The sequence below is a fragment of the Lissotriton helveticus genome, chromosome 1_1 (genome assembly GCF_964261635.1).
Source record: "Lissotriton helveticus chromosome 1_1, aLisHel1.1, whole genome shotgun sequence".
Lineage (NCBI taxonomy): Eukaryota > Metazoa > Chordata > Amphibia > Caudata > Salamandridae > Lissotriton > Lissotriton helveticus.
In genome coordinates this window covers 258,184,086-258,209,367 of record NC_136057.1, presented here as the reverse complement: position 1 = coordinate 258,209,367, position 25,282 = coordinate 258,184,086, and the positions used below count along the sequence as shown (strand labels likewise).

Here is a 25,282-nt window from a genome sequence, read left to right as displayed (position 1 = left end):
TATGATAGGGAGCAGGGGCTGCAGATAAATATTAAAAAGAATAGGACTGATCGCAGAACCCTGCGGCACCCCATGAATGACTGGTGATTTGCTACAAGAGAATGGTGCTAATGTTACCACCTGATGTCGTCCTGCTAAATAAGAGTGTAATCATTGCAGTGCCCGACCTTTCACTCCTATCTTCTTAAGTCTTTCTGTTAGAATGAAATGGTTCACCGTGTTGAATGTGGCCGACATATCGAGAAGCACTAGGACAGTGGCATTCCCGTTGTCTGCACGCATACGCAGGTTATCCATCATTGTGACTAAGGCCATCTCCGTCCCGTGACCAGGGCGAAAACCAAACTGTTCTTTGTCAAGCAGGGAATTCTCCTCCAAAAAGCACGACAATTCCATACTGGCTGTTTTTTCTAAAAATTTTCACCTGATAAGGTAGGAGAGAGATAGGTCTAAAGTTTGCCGGTACAGACGGGTCCAAGGAAGGCTTTTTTATCAGTGGAGTCACTACCACCAATTTCCAGTCTTCCGGGACCACTCCTTATTCTAAGGACTGATTGCAAATCTGCCTCCGCCAGGGAAGAGTGTCTCGTCCAGATGACTTCCATATTTTAGAGGGGAGTGGGTCAAGCGGGGAACCTGAAGAGACACTATCCACCAAACTGTCAAATGCAGCTTCTGATAAAAGTTGGAAGTTATCCAGAGATACCAACTGTTGTTGATCTTCAACTCCCAACTGTCCAGGATTAAGTTGTTCAGCTTTATTTTTAACATGAAGGGTGTTCACAATCTTTGCGATCTTATCCTGGAAGTGCAGAGCGATCTCGTCGCATAATTTTTGAGATGCTGACACTTTATTATCCATACATGCAGGGGCGGACAGGTCCTTAATAATTTTAAAGAGTGCTTTTGTCCCATTTGACGCTTGTACAATGGAGCTGGCATAGAAACTTGCCTTAGCCTTGAGGATGCGCTCTTTATAGTGCAGCTGTCTCAGTCTTAGATCTTTTTTATCTTCCTCATGGTACCCCTTTCTCCATTTCCTTTCCGCCTTCTTGCGGAGCATGCGGAGCTGTTTCAGCTCCTCATTAAACCAAGGAGCCGTGGCCTTCCTCCTATTTTTTATTTCCTTCATAGGGTTTGCCTGGTCTAGGGTACCAATTATATAGTTGGTATAAACTGTATAGTTTTCTTCTACGGTCATCGTAGGGACAAAATGTGGAGCATCAGATGCAAGAATTCTGGTCATGTCCAGTTTTGCCCATTCCCTAGCAATTTTTTTTTTTTTGCAGAGTTTTATATAGCGCGAACTAGAACCGAACCGAATCAGTTATCAGAGCGCTTTACATAGCACCAGTTACATTACATGAGGACGGACACACATTCCTTTTAGGCAATTTTAGGATTTTACCTATCCTATATGACCTTCGCTGACCTACACTGCCCCACGAGTACACCATCCTAACACTAAACTGAACTAGATAGTGATCAGACCAGTTCTGAGGCACTATGTTTAATACCCTATTTGTTTCCTGATTAGAAAATAACAGATCAAGAACATGCCCCCCTTGATGTGTAGAACTCTCCAACATCTGGGCAAGATTCAGATTTGTACATGTATGCCTCAAATCTCCCAATTGGCTACTGGTCTTTCCGTCTTCCCAAAGATTGAAGTCTCCAAGAATAATCATTCTGGAGTGTGCCAATGTGAGATTAGTAATACAATTTAAAAAATTCTGATAATGTGTGGCACCCCCCGGAGGCCTGTAGCATAGCAATCCCGTAAGTAGGTTCCCACTAGAGGAATTTAGTGAGAACCCCATCATTTCTATCCCCTCTACTTCATCAGTCTTTAAAAGTCTAAAATCCAGCTCCTCTTTAAAAATCAACCCCACTCCCCCTCCTCTGCCCGTGGTTCTAGGCTTATGAAGAATTGTATAGCCACTGGGACAGGCATATCCCTATTCAACAGTAGACTCTACATTCATCCATGTTTCTGTTAAAAACAGTACATCAAGCCCAATATCCTCAATCAGATCTGAGACTTCAGTACAATGCTTAATAAGTGACCAGCTATTAATCAGCCCACCCATAAGGGTTTTTCCAGCAGTTCCCAAAAGGGCCGTGGCAGACGTAGCTTTACAATCGGTCTTACCCAACTTCAAAAGTTGTTCCTTATCATAGGTTAACCGCCCTTGACCGACTTCCAAACGGGCAGCAATACCAGCGCCGAGCGCCTCCGGAGCGCGGAAGGGCGCAGACGTGCTAGCCTCTGGTGCGCCACCGGCGCGCCTGCTGCTCACGCTGCGCGCTTGCATTCTCCCACTTACACCTGCCGAGCATCTACAACAACTAGAGCGCCTCTCAAGATGGTGCCTGCCGATGGCAGTAAGCCCGACTCTCCCTCAACCAAAATGGCGCGGTGGCTGCCTGGGAGTTCTATCCACGCTAAAATAGCGTGTAGTAAAGGTACATTTATAATGTGCAAGTAAGCGGGTGACCTAAATACCATAATAATATTTATCTTCAGCCCCTGATAGATGCACTGGCCAGAACAGACCAGACTGTCAGGTGTTTAACTATGCCGACGATATGTCATTAATTGTGCAAATTGACAACTCTCCTGAGTCACAGCATAATGTTCAGAACATCCTCTGGTTTACCATGAATTGCATGACCTCCAATTCGTTGAAGGTAAACCCAGACAAAACAGAAGTGCTCGTCCTCACTTCAGGGGTCTCGCCCTGGTCCAATGTTTTCTGGCTCCAAGAGCTGGGTCCCACCCCCATGCCGGTGCCCGTAGTAAGGAGTCTGGGTATAAAGTTGGACACTGGACTAACCCTAAGTAACCAGGTATCTGCTGTGGTGGATAGTTGTGTTGGCCTGATGCGGCAACTTTGGAAATTGGCAACCTTGCTGTCTTCTTCCACCTTGCAGATGGTCATTATGGCGTTAATACTGTCACGTCTTGACTACGGTAAAGCAGTCTACACGGGGCTTCTCGAAAAACTTCTAGGGAAGCTCCAAGTGGTCATGAATCATGCGGCAAGGTTAATTCATAAACTGCCAAGAAGAGCCCATGCCGCTCCCCTATTGCAGTGCCTACACTGGCTTCCCATCAAGCAAAGGGTTAAATTCAAGAGGCTGTGCATTGTACACAAGTCCCAGTTCAGGGAGGCACCTAAATACATCAAAGACTGTGTTACATTTCCAAAACAAGGTCTGACAAGGTGGATTTACTTGTGTATTTATGCTTAATAAATCCGCCTTTTACCAATCTTTTTAATGTCGTGAAGTGATAAATCTCCTGATCATCCAAGAATTATTTTCAGGCAGGCTCTTCAGTGGGTGATGGTACCAATCGTCACCAGTGTTACATTTCCAAAACAAGGTCTGACAAGGTGGATTTACTTGTATATTTATTAGGCATAAATACAATGAACTATTACATACAAGAGCCTGGGCCAACTGTGAGTCATGTAGAACCCTGACCCATCGTTCCACAAGTCACCATTGGCCAGGATGCCACAGACCACCTGAGGCCTTATGTGCCCGGACGCTCCCTCCGGTCATCAAAGTCTGGTTTGTTAGTTTGTCCACGCTATAATAGAACGACCATATGGGGGCGGGCTGTTCAATTACCATCCCCCAGAGTTGGAACAAACTGCCAGACTGTATGCGTAAGGAAACTAGCTTATTACCGTTCCGGAGGAAACTTAAAACACTCCTGTTCAGGGAGGCATTTGGACAAGCTGTATGTGGAGTATAGTGGAATGGAAAGGATTCTGGATTTTCTTTTCTAGCACTTAGAGACCTCCTGTTGATTAGCGCTCTATAAATAAAATGATAACATAACATAACATAATGGACAAGTACCAAACTATACACCCATATGGGTAACAATATGAACGTGCAGAGGCAACCACAAGAGAGGTCTATACATTGCACTAAGTAGTGAAGGTGTAAGACTGCAAAATATACCTCAACTGGAAGTCTATTGATAAGCACAAGGAAGAGGGAAAAACCCCAAAACACACCTCGCGGAGAGGTCAAGAAATGTGCATGTATGTGCGGGACAACAGTCCGCGCAACACCTCGTGTGATTGAGAATGCGGGATAGCAGCCTCGCAACGTGTGAAACTTGAGGTAAAAGTGGTCACTGAAACAAAAGACACATACCTCGTGGAGAGTTCAAGGTTGTGCACTAGAGTAGTGGGAATACAACCCACGTGAAACACCTTGTGAAGAGGGAAAATTACATTTTGCACTGTAACAAATGGGCAAAGGACCCATTAACAAAACCTTTGACACCCTATGTAGAGTAAAATGTAAACGTAACCCGGGTCTGAAACCTAGACATTTTGCACTGCTCGAAGGTAAAATCTATTGTGCACCGTACAACACAAAAAGTATTGTGCACCATTAACTGAGTAGTTAGAGTAAAGACTCAGGTAGAGGCAAAACGTTAAATACTCGGCCCAAGCGTAAGGAAATCAGGTCAATACCATGTGTAACCGTAAAGACACAATTTGAGGATAACATCCCACCATATGAGAATGCATAAGTAATGTGCAGTAGAGGTCCAAGCAAAATCCTAGATATTGCCCAGACAGTAACATGTTGTGGAAAGCTTGAAACGTGAACAATTATCCCTCAAAATAAATATGTGATATCTGTGAAGGAAGTACAAGCAGAATGTAAAACATGTGGATCCATCCCGAAAACTGCTGACTAAAAAAACATTACCTGAGTATGCCATCATACACTATGATAGCACAAACGACACAACAGTTCACATGGTGCCACCTCATTCTGGGGCGGATCAGTCCAAGCGATGATAAACCCACATAGTAGACTCGGATGAGGTTTGTTGAAAGAAACACAATGTTGCAACATTATTTGGTGAAAGAGGCGCATTCACTCAAAACAAGCAGATTTCATGACAGAAACGCGGTGTGGTAACGGGACTCTATCTGGTTAATAATGCGTGGTTGACAGTAACAAACGAAGTAAAGACATGATGAAACTGCCGCCAGCCGCAAGATGGTGGGACGTAACCTACTTTGCGCCAGATGGCTCCTGGCCCAGGCATGCTCCAAGAAAGCGTGCACCAAAATGTCCACAGAAGAGCTCCAATCCCTGGCAACAGAACCTTGGAGGCGAAGAACAAGAGGGAATGACTCCGCACGTGGCAACAATGCAGGTGAGTGTGACCACGTTCCTGGATTTCAACATGACACAAGGAGGTTGCAAGATCTGTTGCTCACACAGCCCCAATAATAAAAGACAAAAATTGTCTTGATCCTTTAAAATAGCTGCCGATCTTAAAATGTACATTAGAGGTAGAAAGTACGCTCTGTGCCTTCTCTCGAGCAATGCTTCATTTCTCTTTTACCTCCAACCCGGCTGAAATGTGCAGTGATCACGATCCGAGGGCCCGATTCACAGAATGAACTTAAGACTCAATCCTAAACTTACTATTATTTTGGTATTCACAGAATGCATTTACTACTTTTGGCATTCACAGAATGAACTTACTACTTTTGGTATTCACAGAAGTTAGGATTTTGTCTTAAGTCTGTCTTAAGTCTGTCTTAAGTTTGTCTTAAGACAAACTTAAGACAAAATCCTAACTTCTGTGAATACCAAAAGTAGTAAGTTCATTCTGTGATGCCAAAAGTAGTAAGTGCATTCTGTGAATACCAAAATAGTAGTAAGTTTAGGATTGAGTCTTAAGTTCATTCTGTGAATCAGGCCCCAAATGTGGGAAGGGAGCAGTGAGGGGAAGCTTGTATGAAGGACAACAGCTTCTTTTTCTGGATGCACAGTTGAAGACCGTAGATTGGCTAGAAACCTTCACAGGGCACAAGAGCCGCTGTAGGAACTGCAAGCTCAAATGTCGCTTGTCTGTTGAAACCCTGTAGGGAGAGCATGCAGTTACATGCATGTAAACGTGACACACACTCAGTGTGTACTAAAACTAGTCCTAAACGAAAATGAAGATGTGAGACAGAATCCCACATCACACAGGAAACACAAATTCAGACCGTCCACTCAGGCAGTCAAATTACCTTGCTGTTGAGACTCTGTAGAGACAACAGGAACAGAGTTCTTGAAACGCTGTAGGGACAGTAAGAACAGACCTTTTGAGATGATGTAGGTACAGCAGGCAGACACTTGAGCTGCGTAGAAACTGGAACTGGCACTTTGGCGTAGAGGGCGACTGGTGTAGAGATCACTATTGAAGCTGTGGTCTGCCAGTTGGTTGAACAAACGCAGCTGTAGTTACAGGAGTTGCTTGAGATTAACAGGAAGTTTTCAGATACTCCACATTAGAAAACTGGAGGCCTTTAAAGATCCCCAGGCAGGTTCATTGATGATCCTCGTTGCCATAAAAATTGTAGTAATCACTCCAGGCTGGTTGAGATGTTTTAGGAGTATTTATTGTAAATCATTAGTACAGCAGTAATACAGCCCCACCAGGAGCAGCCAGCAAGGAGCTCAGCCCTTCTCTAACTGTGGTTTTCATACACCAACATTTCATGTTACATCATCTCTACAGGGTTACACTGGTGGAGCAGTGTATGACATGAACAGCGCCATAACTAAGATACAACAATCTTTAAAAGGTGAGTTGCATAAAGCAAACGCAATGCTGCTTTCTTTACTAGGGCGTCCGCAGTGCCACCAGAGTTTTAAGGGCTCTGGAGGTCTTGCTTGCTCCACCCTTCTGTGTACTGATTGGTTCCCCTAATCCAATCAGAACCAGACTAACCACGTACTTAAGTGATGAGCATTCAGTATGCTATGATACCAATAAACACATCAGGTTCAAGTTCACAGTACTTTATGTGCCAGAGTGCCAAATGTGCCATCAAAGTAAGTCTATTTTACAGTTCAATAACATTTATAAATTTTGATTCGCAACAGCAGGATGTGAGAAGTACACAAAAAATATTTGGCAAACCAGACCGATAGGGCTAAAACTCCAATGAAAATACTAGCAAAACATTTAAGTTGACAGAAATTTCTATTGAAATGGTTATTCATGTTTCTAGAGAAAGTGTCCTTATATTTTCAAAAAAACACCAGAATTTCAAAGATAGCATTTTTATTATGTTTATAAGTGATTATATTTTAGAGTCAGTTCACTTTGATTAGGCGACTGTCTCTTTGTAAATAAATCCGAAATATAAAACATTTTTGAAGATAGCAGCTAAGATATCCTCTTATCTCCGAGAGACACTATTTTGGTTGGATGCTTGTTTTCATGCTTATGCAATGGACACCATGATTCATATGTGTTTCAGAGAACTTAATCAGTGCCACACAGTCTGAAAAAGACAAAAAGAAATTCATTATCAGCGACAAGGCTCTACAATGATGTTGCCCCAACCACCAGTAGCATACTGTTAAACCTCTCCGTGCATTCAATTTGTGCTACCTTGTCGTTTATAACTATGCAATTCAACTTTTTTACAGCACAACGGGTGAAATTCATCAATCACTGAGAACTGGTGTCTGCATTATGCCTCAACCCTACAGCCAAGGGTTGAGGTATAGTCTACGGTTATATTATTTAACATAAACTACTTTAACAACGAATTCCTGAACCACGAATTCCAAACCATGAGCAAAGCTTAACCACTACATTCTTAACAACGACTTCCTAAATTACGAATATTATTCAATTGGCTCATTCCCCAAATATACTACTGTGTTCCTGTAATGAAATGAAACATGATTTTTAAAATAAGCAATTTAATAATCTTTAAAGTAACAAATTATAAATTAGATATACATTTTTAACAAAGACGGGCGAATTACAATAAGACTTTAATAAACGTTTAAAGCTACTGTGTTCTTGTTAAATACCAACACTTGTTTGCTATGCAAGTCCACCCCCTGCTGGTCAAAAAAGATGCTGGATTTGTGGCAACTACTGTAAGCAAAGTCAATGTGACCGATTCACAGAATGAACTTAAGACTAAATCCTAAACTTACTACTATTTGGTATTCAAGAATGCACTTACTACTTTGGGGATTCACAGAGTGAACTTACTACTTACGGGATTCACAGAATGAATTTATTACTTTCGGTTTTCACAGAATAGATTTAAGACTACTAACTTTACGTCCGCACTCGGGCCGGAAATTCCGTCCCGGAGGCGGAGCTTCCGGTTTGGGGACGGAGCTTGCGACCCGGAGGCGGAGCTTTCCGCTTGGAGGCGGAGCTTCCGGCTCTGAGGTGGCGATTTAGCCATGGCTGAAATCTCCACCTCTGGGCCACAAGCTCCGCCTCTGAGCCGGAAGCCCCGCCCCCAAGCCGGAAGCTCCGCCTCCGGGACGGAAATTCCGGCCCGAGTGCGGTCGTAAAGTTAGTAGTCTTAACTCTATTCTGTGAATACCGAAAGTAGTAAGTTCATTCTGTGAATCCTGAAAGTAGTAAGTTCACTCTGTGAATCCCAAAAGTAGTGAGTGCATTCTGTGAATACCAAATAGTAGTAAGTTTAGGATTTAGTCTTAAATTCATTCTGTGAATCGGGCCCAATGTGATTTCACTCGAACTAGATAGAGCCCCGTGAAAATAAACTTTGAAAATTCAGCTCATGGTGGGGTAGACTGTGTACAACGTGCTGAGGCAAGAACATGAATAAGAAAACTAACTGTCTGAATCTGGATGTAATTCACTCTGGTTCAAATTAAATACGCTATAAAATAAACATCTTCTATAGTATGGTGTATTAAAGAATGCCTATAATGCTCTCCATTCTTGAAAATGGTGTTAAATTAAAAATTGTGTGTGTGTCAGGAGTGCGAGGAAGAAAGTGCCTGTGAACGATTGGACATAACTCTCACTACACTTTGGTAAAAATAAAACAAAATCCTCGTTGGCACCCTATTCACGCTAACGAAATGGGTGAACGTTTACAGTATCCTGTCCCCAGTTGGACTGTCCCGCACCCTGTGAATGTCCAGTAAGGCCCTGAGAGGTTCACACTTCACTGGGTAGCCTAGGATGTTGCATAGAGTGTTGAAAGTCGTTGTTCGTGTAAGTCGTGGTTAATGAAGTAGTGGTTCATAGTTTGGAATTCGTTGTTCAGTTAATTCGTTGTAAAGGGTTCGGTATTAAGGCTGTTTCCCATTGTCTGCGGAGGAGACAAGTCATGTTGTCACGTAGCTGTGACTAAGCATTCATTGAAGTAGTTTCAGGTATTTCTGAGTGTTTGAGGGGCTGAGAAAGAGGAATTTACAAAGTACTTCTAAATACTTTTCTGAATACAGCCATATTTGTAATTGTTGGGCTAAATATCAAGGAGCTTATTTATGAGAGGCTTACACCACTGGGGGCGTCACTTTGTTTTACGCTCCAGCGACGCAAACCTCACAGTCATATCTATGAGGCAATGCAAAGCCTCTGTTCGAGGTGTTGCATGAAGAAAAACCAACGGAAATGATGGACGGAGTGTTGACAATACAAGCACTCACCCCCAGTCAACTGATCTGGGTTTAATCCATCACCGTTCTTTAGCCCCGAGGTGTTGCATAGCCTAATTCATATGGAGTAAGACAAAGCAGTGCAAGTCGCTGCCTTGCCTTACTCTGTATCATGGAGGCGTTCCATAGGCATTGCTGTGGGTGTCCCCATGTAGCTCCAGTGAACTTTGATGCTGCCCCATATTTACTTAAATACATAAACCTAGGGCAGCGCCAAAATCATACACCTCCCGATAGTAGGCATAACAAGGAGAACTATTTTTATTTCTCCTCAGTTTTTCCAATTGCCACGTGTGCTGAATTCTGCAGCACACTTAGAAAGAGGTAACTGCCTCTATGGATTGTTTTTGTGCAGGAAGGAGCACCTTTATTCACAAAACAAATCCTTCCTGCGTTGGAGGTACCTTGGCACCATGGTGCAAGGATGACTAAGTTCATGCTAGGCAGCAAATTATGCGCCAGCGCACGGAGAAAGGATAGGAATGCAGTGTATTGCATAAATATATTGTAGTCCTGTCCTTTCATATTGGTGTAGGGCAGCGCAGCAAGAAGACTTGCCCAAGGGCTACATTTATGAGAAATTGGCTAGGGCAGCACCACAAGTGTTATCGTTGAACTACCCTACACCTATCGGAAAGGGGAAGAATACACTGTATTATGAAATACAGTGAATTTCTGTCCTTTCCCCCTGTGCTGGCACACATGTTGCTACCTAGCACCAACATATGCAGCTGTGCATCTTAGTGCAAGCGTGCCTCCATTGTAGGTTGTTTTTTTGTAGGATGGGGCACGTTCCTGCACGAAAACTATCCTGAGAGGCGTTTTCCTCTTTCTTTGTGTGCTGCAGAATGCAGCTCACATGGAAAGATGAAAAAACAAGGAGAACTAAACATATTTCTCCTTATTACACCTGCTCTAGGGACGCGTAAGGTTTTGGCACTGCCCCAGGTTTCCATAACTCCTTGAGGTAGAGTAAGGCAAAGCATTGACTTGCGCTGCTTTGTCTTACTCCTTATCTATGAGGCCATGCACATCCATGCAGAGTTGCTTTGTGTGGCCTCATGGATACGATTGTGAGGCTTGCGTTGCCGGAATATCAAAAGAAGTAACGCTCCAGTGGCGGCCCCAATAAGCTGGCAAATGTTTTACAAAGTGTGGTAAATATGTTTTTCTGTTTTGTTCAGTTGAATTATTACTATGTAGCGGTAATCCAACAGAAACCCCCACAATTATATTTAACCATATTGACCCAAACTGAAAAATCTCTTTAATGCCCATATAGTGCATTTGTTGATCTAGTTAGTGCTTCCGAGCTCCTAATTATTTCCTCTCTCATGAAGGCTGTTAAAAGTAGCACAATATAGTCCCTGCACTATGGTGCTCATTTGAGATTCATGCAAGAGAGCCAGTAGATATGTGACTATTGGAGATCTATTTGAATAACTGCTGGCAACTATTTGAAAATTCCCAGCCATCTGTGCAGCTGTTTTAAAGAGCGTCTGGAAGCACTTGTATTCTCTAAGGGAGAATGAAAGTTGGTTACCCTGCCCATTGTGACTAAGGCGCAGCAATCCCAATGCATTTTTATGGGGTCTGGGATTGTGGCATTACACATACCGGTTTGGGGTGCGGTGTTTGCACCTAGGGAGGATGCATGCAACCTCAAGTAACCCTGATAAACACATTACCCTAATATGTATGATTTTATAAACAATGTGAATGCTCCTATGCATAGGTTTTGCAATACTGGCCGTGGACTTCAGAATATCTGCATCTGTAGGGTAGTTCTTGATCCCTTCAGTAAAACTATCTTTAGGGCTCGCTCAGATGATTACAAATATCTTTAGTTGAAAACCAATTAGTTCACAATGAAGGATCACCGCTGACCTTATAGAGAGTACAATGACAGCCCAGTGCCTCACTTCTTCCTTCTATCTAGGTCTAATCTGGAGCAAATACGCACCATTTCCTGCAAGAGCAGCCCCCAGGGCCTGCAGTGGCAGTTGCTCAAAGGGGGAGGCTTGAATTTAGTGGCATATTACCAAGGCAGGCGAAATGATATTATTTCCGCTTTTGGCCTATTAGCAAGCTGTCGCTAACATCAGTTAACAACAGTTTTTAGGTGATAGCGAGCGGTTTGGGGCCCGCTTTGCATGTCAGCGATATTTAGCGCTAATGACATGCAAAGTGGGCGTACCCAACCTGTGAGCTACTGAAAGCAGTCGCTAACATCGAGTGAGGTCCCCAGGGCTTGAAGTATTTTTACAGGAGAGGGGGGGCACACAGCTCCCTCCTTAAGCCTCTAAAGGCCCAAGGACCCCATCTCCTGTGGCCACATTACCTCTTTTGTCCAGGGGAGTCCCCCCGGGATACAGACTTTTTGATCTGTTTCCCTGTCTGCCCCTTTGAATAGAGTATAGGGCCTCCGGGTATGGGGTCCTCGGTGCCCAAAATGGTTCAAGGAGGAGGGCTCCGAGCCCTCCCCATTTAGTAAAAAAGGCCCTGGGAGATGGGGTCCCCAGGGCCTAATAAGGCTCAGGGATGGGGACAGGGAACCCTCCTCCCCTTTAAAAAAATATCTGGGGTTCCCAGGGCCAAAAAAGGCTGAGGGAGGGGAGTTGAACATTTCAATTACCTAGCACATTCCTTTAACCTTTGGTGAAACGTTTAAAAGTAAAAAAACAGCCCTGGAAGCTGGGAATCCCAGTGCCATGATTGACTTGGAGAGGGGGGTCATGGAGCCCTGTTTCCCTTTAAAGTACGTAGTGCCCTGAGGGCTGGGCTCCTTAGTGCCTAATGAGGCTCTGGAAGGTGTGGCAAGCGCCCCCCTCATGTTACAAAAAACACCCTTGGGGATGAGGTCCCTAGCGACAGGTCCCGTGGACAAGACCCCACTGTACCAGAAGGTCATGCACAGCATGGGGTTGGCTTCTAGCAGGTACTGCTCACAGAGCCTGGCCACTGGCCAGACCCTCTGGCCAACTCCTGTTTCAGACGACCAAATGCCCTGTTTGGTGTGGGGTTAGCTGCCTTTAGGGGGGTTAGGCCAGGGCTTGTGGCCAACCCTCTGCTTAGGGGGGTTGTGGTCCGCCCCCCAGTGTGGGGTTAGTTGCATGCAAGGGGTTGGCTGTAGGGTCTGGCCATGGAGTTTGGATTTACAAAGGGTAATTAAACGTTACTATACATTAAAAAAACACATAGAAATTCAATGGAAAAAACAACGGTTAAAGTAATTTTATAATTAGGTTAAATGTTTAGTAACAACGTAACATAACATTTTAATATAAAAAAACATTGAAATTCATCAGTTATAGTTACAAATATTTCAAGTAATTATAACTCATTCTCTTGCCATACACTGTTAATTCCCCACATATAACATCGCTCATGACGTCTTCAATGACATAATTGATAACATCACTGCAATATTGGCAATTAAATTATTGATTAGGGGGGGCGCAAGCAAGACAGCCGCACTGCTGTGAGGCTCTGCCTGACCGAGCAATAATCCGCCCATTATCTGCTGCATCTCACACCTCTGGAAACTCCAGAAACCTAGTGTGGACATTGGATTGTCTGCTGCACTGAATGGGGCAACTTTGCGGCATGTATAACCCTGACTTCTGCTGATAGCTGAGACGTCTCCCCTGCCTCCATGTTTGGCTTGGAAATGGCGGCCGTTGAGTTTCGGTAGGCCTGTCTGTGCCCTGCGAGCTTTCCTGTGCAGCTTCCTCTCAGTGGTGGAGGGCGATATGTCTGCGACAACTGCTGCGTGTCTACTTGAAGGTTGCTAGCGCTGGGCAGCGGGTTCGGAGCCCGCCTGACACTGAGAAGACTCGCGGTGTCATTGACAGGCCGCAGGGGCGGCATTGGCTGCAGAGCCTGCAGATGGAATTGAGGACCTGACACTGCGGAGGTGTGGAGCCTGGATTTTTAACACCGGTGCCCGTCAGCGCTGGGCGCCGTGAGTGGGGTCGGCCCTGCCTGAGGCTCGGGCTGCGGCGGTGGGATCGGGCCTCGGATCTGGGTTGTGCCCGGCTCGCTGCATCCGGCATGGGGCTTAGCGCTGTGGTGAAGGCGCGGTCTGCGCGCTGTGGCGCCCGTGTCTTGGAGAGGACCCCTGCTGACATTGTGCACAGTAAAAAGTCGGGGGATGGAAGTATTGCCATCGGCGACTGGAGGGGCGCTTGCTGAGGTCCGTCCTGCGGTCTCCGGGCCTGCAGGACTCCAGGCATTTTTGGGTCTAGCGTGTTCAGACTTGGAGGGCGCTCGATTTCCATGCAGCAATAACAGCAGCGGGATATAAATATATAGGGCTGCACGTGGAGGGCTTGTTACACGCTAAAGGTGCTGGAACCTCTGCCTTTCCTCTGATGAACTGTGTGCCAGACTTGCTACAGGCCTCTAGTGTCTGTGTTTTTCTTTCCAACTCTGACAGACTTTTGTTCCCCTCCTGTTTTGGTGGTCTGTGGCCTCCTGTACTCTTTAAATTACATACCACTGAGGCCCGGTGCACTGGTTGGATTGCTTGGCGAACTAGCCTAAGGATTATCCTGGTAGCTGGGGGACTGCTTTAGCTGAGTTTAGTTGGGAGCTGTGTGTAGGTGCTGTGCGACTACTGGGGCCACGTGTGGAGCTGCGTTACCTCCTCTTGCCTGGTGGGGTGAGGTGTGGTCCCAGTAGGGACCTGTGAACTGGGTGCATTGGTCCCTGCTGTCTCCTGCACTGGTAATTGCGGCGCGGCTCACGACCATGGGGCGGACGGACAAGAACCAATCTAAACTCACTTTTGAGTCATGGCGGGCTCCCAAGACCACGCAGAAGGCTGCCTCGGTCTCAGAGGTGGACGCAGCATCCGATGGGCCTCCCACATTGGAGTCTACTTTGGTGGCCATGCAGTGGACTTTTCAGTCTATTGAAGGTGCTATGGCAGCTGTCAATCACCATCTTGATCATATGTCCTCTCAACTTAAAAAGCAGAGTGCACGCATGGGGGAAGTGGAACAAAGGGTCTCGGCTACGGAGGATTGTCATTGAATATAGAAAAAGTCCTATCCCTCATCCAGGCGAAAATGAGGACTTAGAGGTGCCGTCCTGGCGCAACAACATCCGCGTTATAGGGCTGCCGGATTCCACAAATGTGGGCAGGATGGAGACCTATATAGAGCACCTCATCACGGATATCTTTGGCACGGAACAGTTGTCTAATATGTTTATCTTTGGCTGCTCGTCCTGTCCCGGGGGCCCACCCGCCCTGTAATAGCTAGGGTCCTAAATTATAGGAACCGGGACACAATTTTACGCCTGGCAAGGGAGAAGGGAACTATCAAACATCAGGGAAATACGCTGGACTTCTTTCTGGATTTCACAGTCGCAGTCCAGGCGGCACGGAGGGAGTTTGGCACTGTGAAGCCGTTTCTGCGGAATGAAGGGGTCCCATATGCCATGCTATATCCGGCCCAACTTCGCATCGGCGCTGCAGCCGACAAAAGGTCTTTTCTTCCCCAGAGGCAGCAATGGATTATGCCAAAAAACTGAAACGCAGGAAGTGTGACTCTGCTGAGGCACCTGATGAGGAGGGGTAAGGGGGTGCTGAGTGCCAATGGTTCCACTTGAGGATGTAGTGTGGCTTTCTCTCTGGAACTCCTTGCTTATGCTGGAATTTGTATGTGCTTGCATGATGTCATGTTCCTTTACTGGTCAAGCCTTTATTGCGTTTTATCTTTATGAAGGTCTTCTCATCTTGGTAACTGCTAGAGAGGGACTGCTCTTTCATTGTTTGGTTTTCTTGCAACCAGGTAATGGGTTGTCCCTACGTTTTCCTCGGATGTGTGGCATAGGATACTGTCATTTCCTCCTGCTGAAATCATTTGGGGAGGGGATTTCAACTTGTATTTTAATGCTTTCAAAGACAGGCATGGATCTGGTGCGGCCAGGCCAAAAAGGGCGTTGGGTGTGTTGTGGGGTCTTTTTGATGCTGGACATGTGCATGATATATGGCGCTTGCTTCACCCAAATGCCTGCAAGAGTACGTTTGCGTCTTCGGTGCATGGCTCATGGTCACGTATTGATTATTGGTGGATCCCGAGGGAGGTTGGTTGTTGGGTGAAGAGAGTCTTTCATGCAGCCCGAACTCTTTCTGACCATTCAACGGTGATCCTGGAGATGATACTGCCGGAATATCTGGCGTTCCAGTTTGCGTGGAGGCTCCAACCATCGGAGCTTAAAGACCCAGTGTTTAGCGGAGGCAATAGCGGAGGCAATTGCGAATTATTTTAAAGAAAATGAGGGCACAGTGGACAGCGCGGGGGTCCTTTGGGAGGCCTTTAAGGTCACCATTATGGGGGCCTGTATAGGGGCGCAAACCAGAGTTCTGCGTGATATCCGGCGCCGGATACGGAAGTTGGCAGAAGACATCACTCTCCTGGAACAAGCCTTTGATGCTAATCCTACTGCGGATAAACTTGCACAGATAAGTGACCTAGTCACTGAACATAATCACATGGTAGATCAGGAGCTACGGCATTGCTCACTGCGTCGGATAGCTCGGTATTATGGGGAGGGTGGGCGGCCTAGCCGCTTTCTTGCCCATAAACTTGCAGAGCCCAGTAGTCACGAGCCCATTAATGAGCTTATTGATGACACTGGTAGGTCTCGTCACTCAACGGAGGAGCTCTGCGATATAGTACTGAAATTTTCATAAGGATCTTTACGCTGCTAGGGAGTCCCCTCTTTCTGAGGAAACGCATGACTATCTGGATGATATAGCGTTGGGGTGGCTGTCCAAGACCCATTGTGAGTATTTGGTGCAGTCCTTTGATGAGGAGGATGGGCCTGATTCACAGACTGAACTTAAGACTCAATCCTAAACTTACTGCTATTTTGGTATTCACAGAATGCACTTACTACTTTTGGCATTCACAGAATTAACTTACTACTTTTGGTATTCACAGAAGTTAGGATTTTGTCTTAAGTCTGTCTTAAGTTTGTCTTAAGACAAACTTAAGACAAAATCCTAACTTCTGTGAATACCAAAAGTAGTAAGTTCATTCTTTGAATGCCAAAAGTAGTAAGCGCATTCTGTGAATACCAAAATAGTAGTAAGTTTAGGATTGAGTCTTAAGTTCATTCTGTGAATCGGGCCCGATGTGAGGGACGCTATAATGGCCTTGCCGATGTGTAAAGCCGCTGGACAGGATGGTCTGCAGAGTGAATTTTATAAGGCATTTGTGGTGGTATTGGCTACGCAGTTGCTGGAGGTTTACGCGGAGACCTACGATAGCGGGATTCTACCACCTTCACTTTGGGTGGCCCTGCTGGTCACCTTGCTGAAACCAGACAAGCCCCCAAGTGCGGATGGTATAGGCCACTTTCCATCATTTACATAGACACCAAAATATTAGCCACTAGACTCCAACCTCTGATACCCTTACTAGAATTACCAGATCAGTCCAGCTTCGTTATGGAGAGATCCACTACGCACAACCTGTGTACGTTATTCTCCACCCTGCATTATTTCGAACCAGAATTTCAGGCCGTTGCTGTGCTGCTTGATGCATCAAAGGCATTTGATTCTGTACATTGGTCATACATGTTCATCGTTCTAGGTAGGATGGAGTTTCCCCCCTTCTTTGTACAGTGGCTTCGAGTTCTCTATAGCGGGCCGGTCTCCAGAGTGCGAGTCAATGTCAGGGCCTCGTCCTTATTCTCTATAGAAAGAGGCACGAGGCAGGGATGCCCCCTGTCACCCATGCTCTTCTCCCTGAGCCTCTGGCTTGCAAGCTCCGTGAGAAACATTCTGCCGCGGCTTTAAAGTTCCGACAGCGTCTGCTGATTGTCTCGCTCTACGCGGACGATATACTGCTCTACGTCCGGGAACCCTCGCTATATCTATCACCACTACTAAGGGAATATGTCCAATTTGAAAGGTTCCCAGGACTGGGCATTAACTGGTCTAAATCTGTGGTCTTTCCATTAACAGCACCAACAAGGGAAATTGACCTTGACTTTCCGCTGTCCTGTTCCTCCGAGCCCGTGAAGTACTTGGGGGTGTGGGTCCACAAGGATCCGGCTGTGGTGATAACCTAGAACTATGGACGTACCATTACGCGTATAACAGAACAGGCAGAGCGATGGTCACGTCTCCCTTTATCGTTGGCAGATAGAATAGCTGTGGTAAAAATGGTGTTTCTGCCCAAGATGCTGTACTTCTTTATTAACATTTCTATTAAACTGAACATAGTGCTATTCTGAACGTTGCAGTTGGCACTGCTGACCTTTGTCTGGGGGAAAAAACAACCCCGATGTCGATGGGACCTGCTAGTGCAGCCTTTTGATCAGGGGTGCACTGAGGCTCCGGATCTGCGCCTTTATTATCTCTGTGCGCAGGCACATTTTGTCAATTACTGGCACTTCCTGCAGCGCTTTCAACCACATGTGGCTATTAAAGCGGATGCTGTCCTTCCCATTCCGGTGCAGGCTATGGTTCTGTCGGGTGGCTTGGGTGGACCTCGAATGGAAATAAACCCCCCTTTGTGCACGTCCTGGGCGTGCCGGGCTTCCATATTTATACGCCCCCCTTTTGCCCATTGTATCTCATCCGGAGGTATCGGCTGCTCAGGAGCCTGCTCCATTAAGGTAGCTTGCGGCAGCGGGTATTATCAGGGTGGTAGATCTGTACAGGGAGGGTCGCTTTAAAACACTTAGCGAGGCCCAGAATGGAGTAGATCGCAATTTCATGTTCAACTTCACGGACGTCCGAGTCCGTCCGGCCGTTCGGGATGGATATCCGGACTTCCCCATGGAGCCAACGGATCTTCGGGCACTGCAGGCGATGCTAACGGGGGAGAGCCGCAAGGGGTTTATTACTAGGCTTTATTGTGCCTCCCAGAGGGAACGAGAGTTGGAGGACCACCCGTCACGCCAACGCTGGCAGACCATGATAGGCAGTCCAATCTCGATGGAGGTATGGACAGCATGCTGTCAGCTCACAGGCCGTCTAACAGCCATCTGCAACCTTAGGATCATCCATTTTAAATTCCTGCATCAGGTATATTACTCGCCCTTAAAACTCCATAAGTATGGCCTGAGAGAAATGGCGAACTGTGTACGGTGTGGCGCTGTGGATTTTTATCATGTTGCATGGTTGTGTGGGACAGTGTTTGCATTCTGGACTGAAGTGACTCATATCTTGTCGGAATTGGTGCTGGAACCTGTGTCTTATACACCTGAGTTGTGTCTCTTGGGTTTTGTGAAACGTCTGAAGGTAGCTAATAGACGCATCATGGCGGTCACCACCTTGCCGGCAAAACAGGCAGTGGCGCAGCGATGGGGATCGAGGTCTGCCTCCACTATAAAACAGTGGCCTAAGGACCTGGTTTATTGTAGGGTCCAGTTGCAAGCGTATAAGGAGGAGTTGCCGGAATCCTCCCGCTCTAAAGATTTCTGGAGCCCCATTACAGCGTATCTGATAGCTCATCTTGATTTATTCTGAAGGGTATTGTTCCATGGGTTGCAATGCTGCGGTGAACCTTAGCACACCATCAATGAACAGGAAATATATTACTACTGGAAATGAATGGTGGGTTATTCCACTTTTGTGACGATGCTTCCTGGTTGTAACTGACCACTGAGCAGTACATGTTCATGTTGAGTCGCCACAGTGGGGTGCACATAAGTATTCCTATCGCCTGGGTGAGGTTTGGGGTGGGGCGGGAGGGTGGGAGGAGTTTCAGGGGTTTATGTATTTGCTTCGATATGTACAGAGATGCACTACAACTGTAGCTGTAAGTCACTGTCTCATACCTATGTACACTGTGATTGACAAATGCGTTAACAAAGAAGCTACAATGTAGGTTGTATTGTCAAAATTCCAATACAAAGTTTTAAAAAAAAATATTGATTAGGGACATCTGTCATGCGAGGGAGGCTAGTTTCTCAGCATATACCCTACTATGCATAATCATCATTTGAGAGAAAAGTCTGAAAAGATAGGCCAGTCCATCCATATACACTACTATGCACACCCATCATCTGAAAGAGAGGTCTCAAAAGAGAGGCTGGTCCCTCCTGCTCCCTACTACCCACACCCATCATCTGAGACAGGAGTCTGAAATGAGAGACTAGTTCCTCACCGCACGCTACTATGGACACCCATTATTTAAGGCAGGGGTCTGAAAGTAGAGGGCAGTCCCTGCCTATTCAATAATGTGCATACCCGTCATTAGAGAGAGGGGCCCGAAATAAAAGATGAGTCACTTCCCACACTTTACTATGCACACATGGTATTTAAGAGAGGGGACTCAGTGAAGATACCAGGACTGAATAAAAGAACATAGCGGATGGAGAAAATCTTTCTCAAGAGAGAGGTTTCAGTGGAAAGGCTTCTTTGTTTCCAGAGTTTTATATATATATATACCCTAAAATACACAGCTATTATGCATTCAATATAGATTAAATGGTTGAGCTTATGAGACTCTTGCAAGAGCTGGAGTAATATACAAGTGAGGGGAGGTGTGTGGGAGTGCCTGTTTTTGCAAGAGTCTTGCAGATGTCAGTATCCCTACAAAAAGGGATTAACACCATGAAACAATCACATAAAACAATCACATAACGTTGGAATAGGGTGGCTCTGACAACAGCCTTTAATGTAATTTGAGATTAGTGATTCATAAATGATTTAATTGACCATGTCATGAGTACTGTCGTATGTGAGGTTATTTGCAGTACATGACCGGGGCACAATGTATTGTTAGTGCTAAATATAACTGCTAAATTCCTGCAGTTTTTGAACGTAAATGTTGTCAGTGAATATATTTCCTAACAATAGGGTCACTTTAACCTGTGTTTATCAATGGATACATCCATTACTATAGTACACAGCAAGACGTTTCAAATTCATTTATAATATTTTAAATACTGTATGAATAATGTAATCTTACCGATTACTGAGGTAATATTTACAGACATAAGGGAAGGCAACTCCTGTCAGAGGGAAATCATTCCAGGTAATGTGTCCTAGAGCAGAAAGAAAATAGTGTGTCAATGTTTTTGTTATATTTTTCTCAGCACCCTTAACTAAAGTACTGTCTTTTAACAATTTCCATATTTATTTCCAATACATATGAAGGAGTTTCAGCAGTTAGAGATATACAGTAAGGACTTAATGGATGAGTTCAGTCAAATTTGTAATACGTTTGGGTAGATTTAGGTAGGTATCAGTCTTCTAGACTATAAGGTTAGTGAGTAAACCATATTTTTCTTCTTTTACTATTTCAAAGCCTTCAGAGATGATATTACAAAGCTCAGCAATTATCTCTTTGGAGTATTATATAATTATACTGAATACATGCTTATATTTTAATTTAATTCTATTTGTTACATTTTCATCATTACAAGGTCAATAGAAAATTCACATAAAGCATTATGATAAGAAACACATACATAATATAATTTTTGGTCGTTAAATATCAATTAAAAAAACATTTCCATGTTCAGGAAGTGAAAAACTCCTAAATTTGTTTTTCACTTCTTTAAGGCCTAACACTCCTATAGGTTATATTTTTGGGGGTTATTTATTATATTTTAAAAGCTGCAATTTCTAATTGGGAGCAGGTAATTATATTTAATGATACACCCTCTTTAATGGAAAAGTCAGATTCAGTACAATTTTGAAAATGCCAGTTTTTGAAAGTTGGCATTTTCCTGCCCTAAGCCCCTTGTGGCTGCTGCCTGTCTTGGATTACATGACTGGGTGTAGCTGATAGTCACACATTAGAGGGAGTAGGTGTGCCTAAATTTGCCTTCTGATGGCAGGATTGGTGTAGGGGCGAAACTGAGTACAGTCCCACTTACACCTGAATAGCCTGTGCAATGCCTACACACAATAACGTTGTACTGTCACTGCAGCCAGTTTGGAGCCAGGGCAGGGGAGTCAGGGAATTCCCTGCACTTCAAAGAACCTTCCAAAAGCTTCTCCCACCTCCTAGAAGAAGAGCACTAAGGTATAGAAATAGAACCTTCAGACCAACTCCTAATTTGACGACGGGACTTGCGGAAGAACTCTTAGAGTACTGAATGCTACTACGACCTGCTTTACCTAAAAGACTCACTATTAACAGATTGATTTTACTATAAAAAAAAAAGTTTTTCTCAGTTGTTCAACATTTGGAATCAGACTAAGAAGAGCCCATTAGTCCATATTGTTTTATAGATTTGAAATGGAAGAGGTGTTCCCCAAAAGATGCACAGGCGCAGCGATAGTTAAGTGAGTAAAAAGTGCGCTAGTGCTATAGTATATATTCATTAAGCACGGGCGTGAAATCCGTTCCGCTCGCGGATTTTGCGGATTTTCGGTAAATTCGCAATCCGCGAACTCTCGCGAACTTACCGAAAATTCGTAAATCCGTGCGAAGCGGATTTTTTTGCTTGGTCGCACTTGCCAACTAGAATACTATACAATTTCGCGGGAGTAAACACTCGCGAAAACGTAGATGTGGCGGGCAGCGACAATCTCGCAATTGCGAGATTGCAAAATTTGCAATTTCGCACAAGAAATCCACCAGCAGGCAGCATAAACCTTGAAAATTATGATTTTTATTAGAATAACTCCTCAGGTTGACATTTGCCTGCACTTTTTTTTTGCAAGGAGTCCATTTTGGGGGGGGGGGGGGTGGGAGGAAGGAAGTGCCCCACAGTCTCCAACTTCCTGTTCCTGTCCAGCAGGCTCCTCTCAGTGCTTTCTTCATGTGCTGGTCACTTTGATTTGGATCTTGACCTGGAAGCACTCAGCAGGTGCAAAAGTTCAAACTCATCATTAGTAAGCATTCCCTGTAGTGCTTCCTGAGGGGCCCCTCCAGAGTTCAGTTGCCTACTTGCAACTATTCTATGACCCTGCTCTGACCCTCACAGCAGGCTCAGAGAATAGCTACAAGTATACAACAAAGGTCCTGTTCAAAACATTACACTGCAACAGAAAGCAATTACAGATAAGGAAGCAGGTGCCAGGGATCTTGACCTGGAAGGATTACTTTTTGTGGATGCTGCTGGATAATTGGATTTTTGCAAAACTGAAAGCACTCAGCAGGTGCAAAAGTTCAATCTTATCTTTAGTAACCATTCCCTGTAGTGCTTCCTGAGGGGCCCCTCCAGAGTTCAGTTGCCTACTTGCAACTATTCTATGACCCTGCTCTGACCCTCACAGCAGGCTCAGAGAAAGCAATTACAGATAAGGAAGCAGGTTCCAGCCAGGAAGTTCAAATTCAGTAACACATTAATCAGCCCCTAATTCATTTATGTCAGTTGAGGCAGGGCAGGTGTGCTTTTCCACCCATAATCTACAGTGATGAACTAGAGGGTGGCATGGGTGAGCCAGAGGGTGGCATGGGTGAGCCAGAGGGTGGCAGTGGTGAAACAGAGGGTGGCAGTGGTGAAACAGAGGGTGCTGTGATGAACCAGATGTAGAAACAACATGTTCGCGACCGTTGCTACCCGAAAAGTAAGTTCGCGTTTGCGAACTGGTACAAAATCCTCGCGAACTGGCAGAAATCCTTGCAAACACAAAAAAAAAATCGTGAGAGTTCGCGGATTTTGCGGATTGCGAATCCGTAAATACGCAATTTCGCGGATTGCTAATTCGCAAAATCCGCCCATGCTTAATATTCATGAATAGTGACTGTGGAGGATGCACAGATGTTTAATATGTGCTCTGAAATAGACTTGTAGGCTCGTAAATCACATAAACACAGTACACTATTATCATGTCCTTGTTTACGCCCAATGGTGTAACAAAAGTTTAATGCCCCCCCCCCTGCAATGTACATGCCCCTGCTCTGTATTTATTCTGGAGCACTCAGGCCTGACTACTTGCTGCAGGGACCCCCTGCAGCTATGTGCCCCTCGCATCGCAGGGGAGGCGAGGGCCTGTGTTATGCACCTGTTTATGCCCTCTAAAGTTATTTGTACTGGATCATCATCAGGCCAAGGAATGGGAAACTCCCCTGCACTCATGCAGTAAATATTGAACAGTACATTTAAGATTGAATTCACAAATCATAGATCTGCTAAAATCTAATAACTATAATCCCCTTTAGAAATGTGTGAATTCGGTGGAAGAGGGCTCCGAAAACAGTCCTAACATTCTGATAGTGCTAACAAATTATAAACCACTGTAGGAATGAGATGTGCCTGGAGAAGCTATGTATCAGAACAGTGTTTCAAGAAATACCTGCCCCAATAGCATAAATGTCACCATTGAGGAATTGGTGTACTGTAAACTCAGCCAAAACAAGGGTTTCCTAAGTAGCAGGGAAAACAGACAGCTACATAAAACCCAAATGTGCTCACAGTATGGGTCAGGGGAAACGAGACTTACCCAAGAAAGGCACAATTTGGATAAGTCACACAAAAGGTGTAACATCATTTGGATGTCAGCCAACAACCATGGTGTTAGTAACCTTAAAGCAAAGCCCTTGTTTATGAGGGTCTAAAAATGTGTAAAATTACGCTCTCACAGAAATGTGTCAAGAACATAACACTTACCCACTTTAATTTAGAGGGTTTCAAAGGTTCACATCATCAATCTATGTGAACCATTTATAAATGATTTTCAAGGCTCATTACATCAGTCGATGTGAGCGATAACTAATTTGATTAGCAAAGAGGTCTGAGTACCAGGACAAGACCTGGACCAACCTGCTTGCATTGCCTGTCGGTTTGACTTCATGGCTGCTCCTCCTGTGTTGTTCTCTGGATCAGAAAATCTGATTCAACAGTCTTTCACCAAAGGGGATTCTGACCTACTGGATCTGTTATAGGATACAGCCCTCTGCCTCATCCATTTCAGCAACTAAGTCAGAACATAAATGACAACATTCAAGATTTTTTTTAAGACCGAAGGTAAGAGTTGACTGGGCCCAATACATTTCTTGTTTCAAAACCACACTCCATTGTGGTCGGCCATAGATTATGACTATTAACCTGTCACTTGTGAACTAGATATCCCCGGTTGGCGCGTAGATCACTGAGGTGCTAGTTTTCACTTAAAACCTGATAAGTTCATAACTTCAGTTCTACTGATTGGCTTTTTATTTACTTTATTTATTCATTTAAAATGTTTTATATAGCGCTGGCTGGACCCGGGGGTATCAGAGCGCTTTACATGAGCAGAAACAGTTCACGAAAGACAGTTATTCAATAACATAAACACAGACAGGCAAAACTAATACATATTAAGTTAAATAGGGGCAAAAAGCAATTTACATGAGTAGAGGCAATCAAGAAATTTGATTTTACACAGTGACAAGAATGCAGGTACAGCTCACAATTAAGTAAAGGTGGGAACAAAAATTCTCGGCGGATTAGAGGGTAATGAATAATTGGAATTATATAAATGGGTGAGAACAAATTAAGGGAGAGAAGATGGTATTGACTGAAAGAGATTATAGGAAGAGCTGGGGGTATAGGTAGGAGATCGGGGAGGGGAAACAGGGAGATATGTAAAAAAAGAGGGGGACAGAGAGGTGAGAGCTAGGAAGTAAGTAAAGGAGAACCAGTGCGGGGGAAGCAGAATGTAGGGTCGGAGGCGAGGTTATGGACCCCAATATTTGTTGATACAGTGGTGTTTTAGGTCTTTTTTAAAGCTGAGGTAGGAGGGGCTACAGCGTAGGTCCCTAGGGAGAGCATTGAAGATGTTTGGTTGTTCCCGGAGAAGGAGCGAGATTAGGTGGTTTTCTTTTTGAAAAACGGGGAACGAGTAGGAGTGCATTATTGCTTCTCATCAGTCCGGAGC

At 44.8% G+C, this 25,282-nt stretch overlaps 1 protein-coding gene across 2 annotated transcripts in view; it reads right to left on the bottom strand.

The window, feature by feature from the left end:
- Positions 1–7,091: 7,091 nt before the first annotated feature.
- LOC144769161 (echinoidin-like) overlaps positions 7,092–25,282 on the bottom strand; it is a 659,546-nt gene continuing 641,355 nt past the window's right edge. For both annotated transcript variants that reach the window (XM_078653184.1, XM_078653175.1), the window contains exons 6-7: positions 20,436–20,511; positions 7,092–7,331 (exon numbers count right to left, since the gene is read on the bottom strand). In XM_078653184.1, the coding sequence (XP_078509310.1) occupies positions 7,313–7,331; positions 20,436–20,511 (95 nt within the window). In that variant the 3' untranslated portion in view covers positions 7,092–7,312. The remainder of the gene's footprint in view (positions 7,332–20,435; positions 20,512–25,282) is intronic.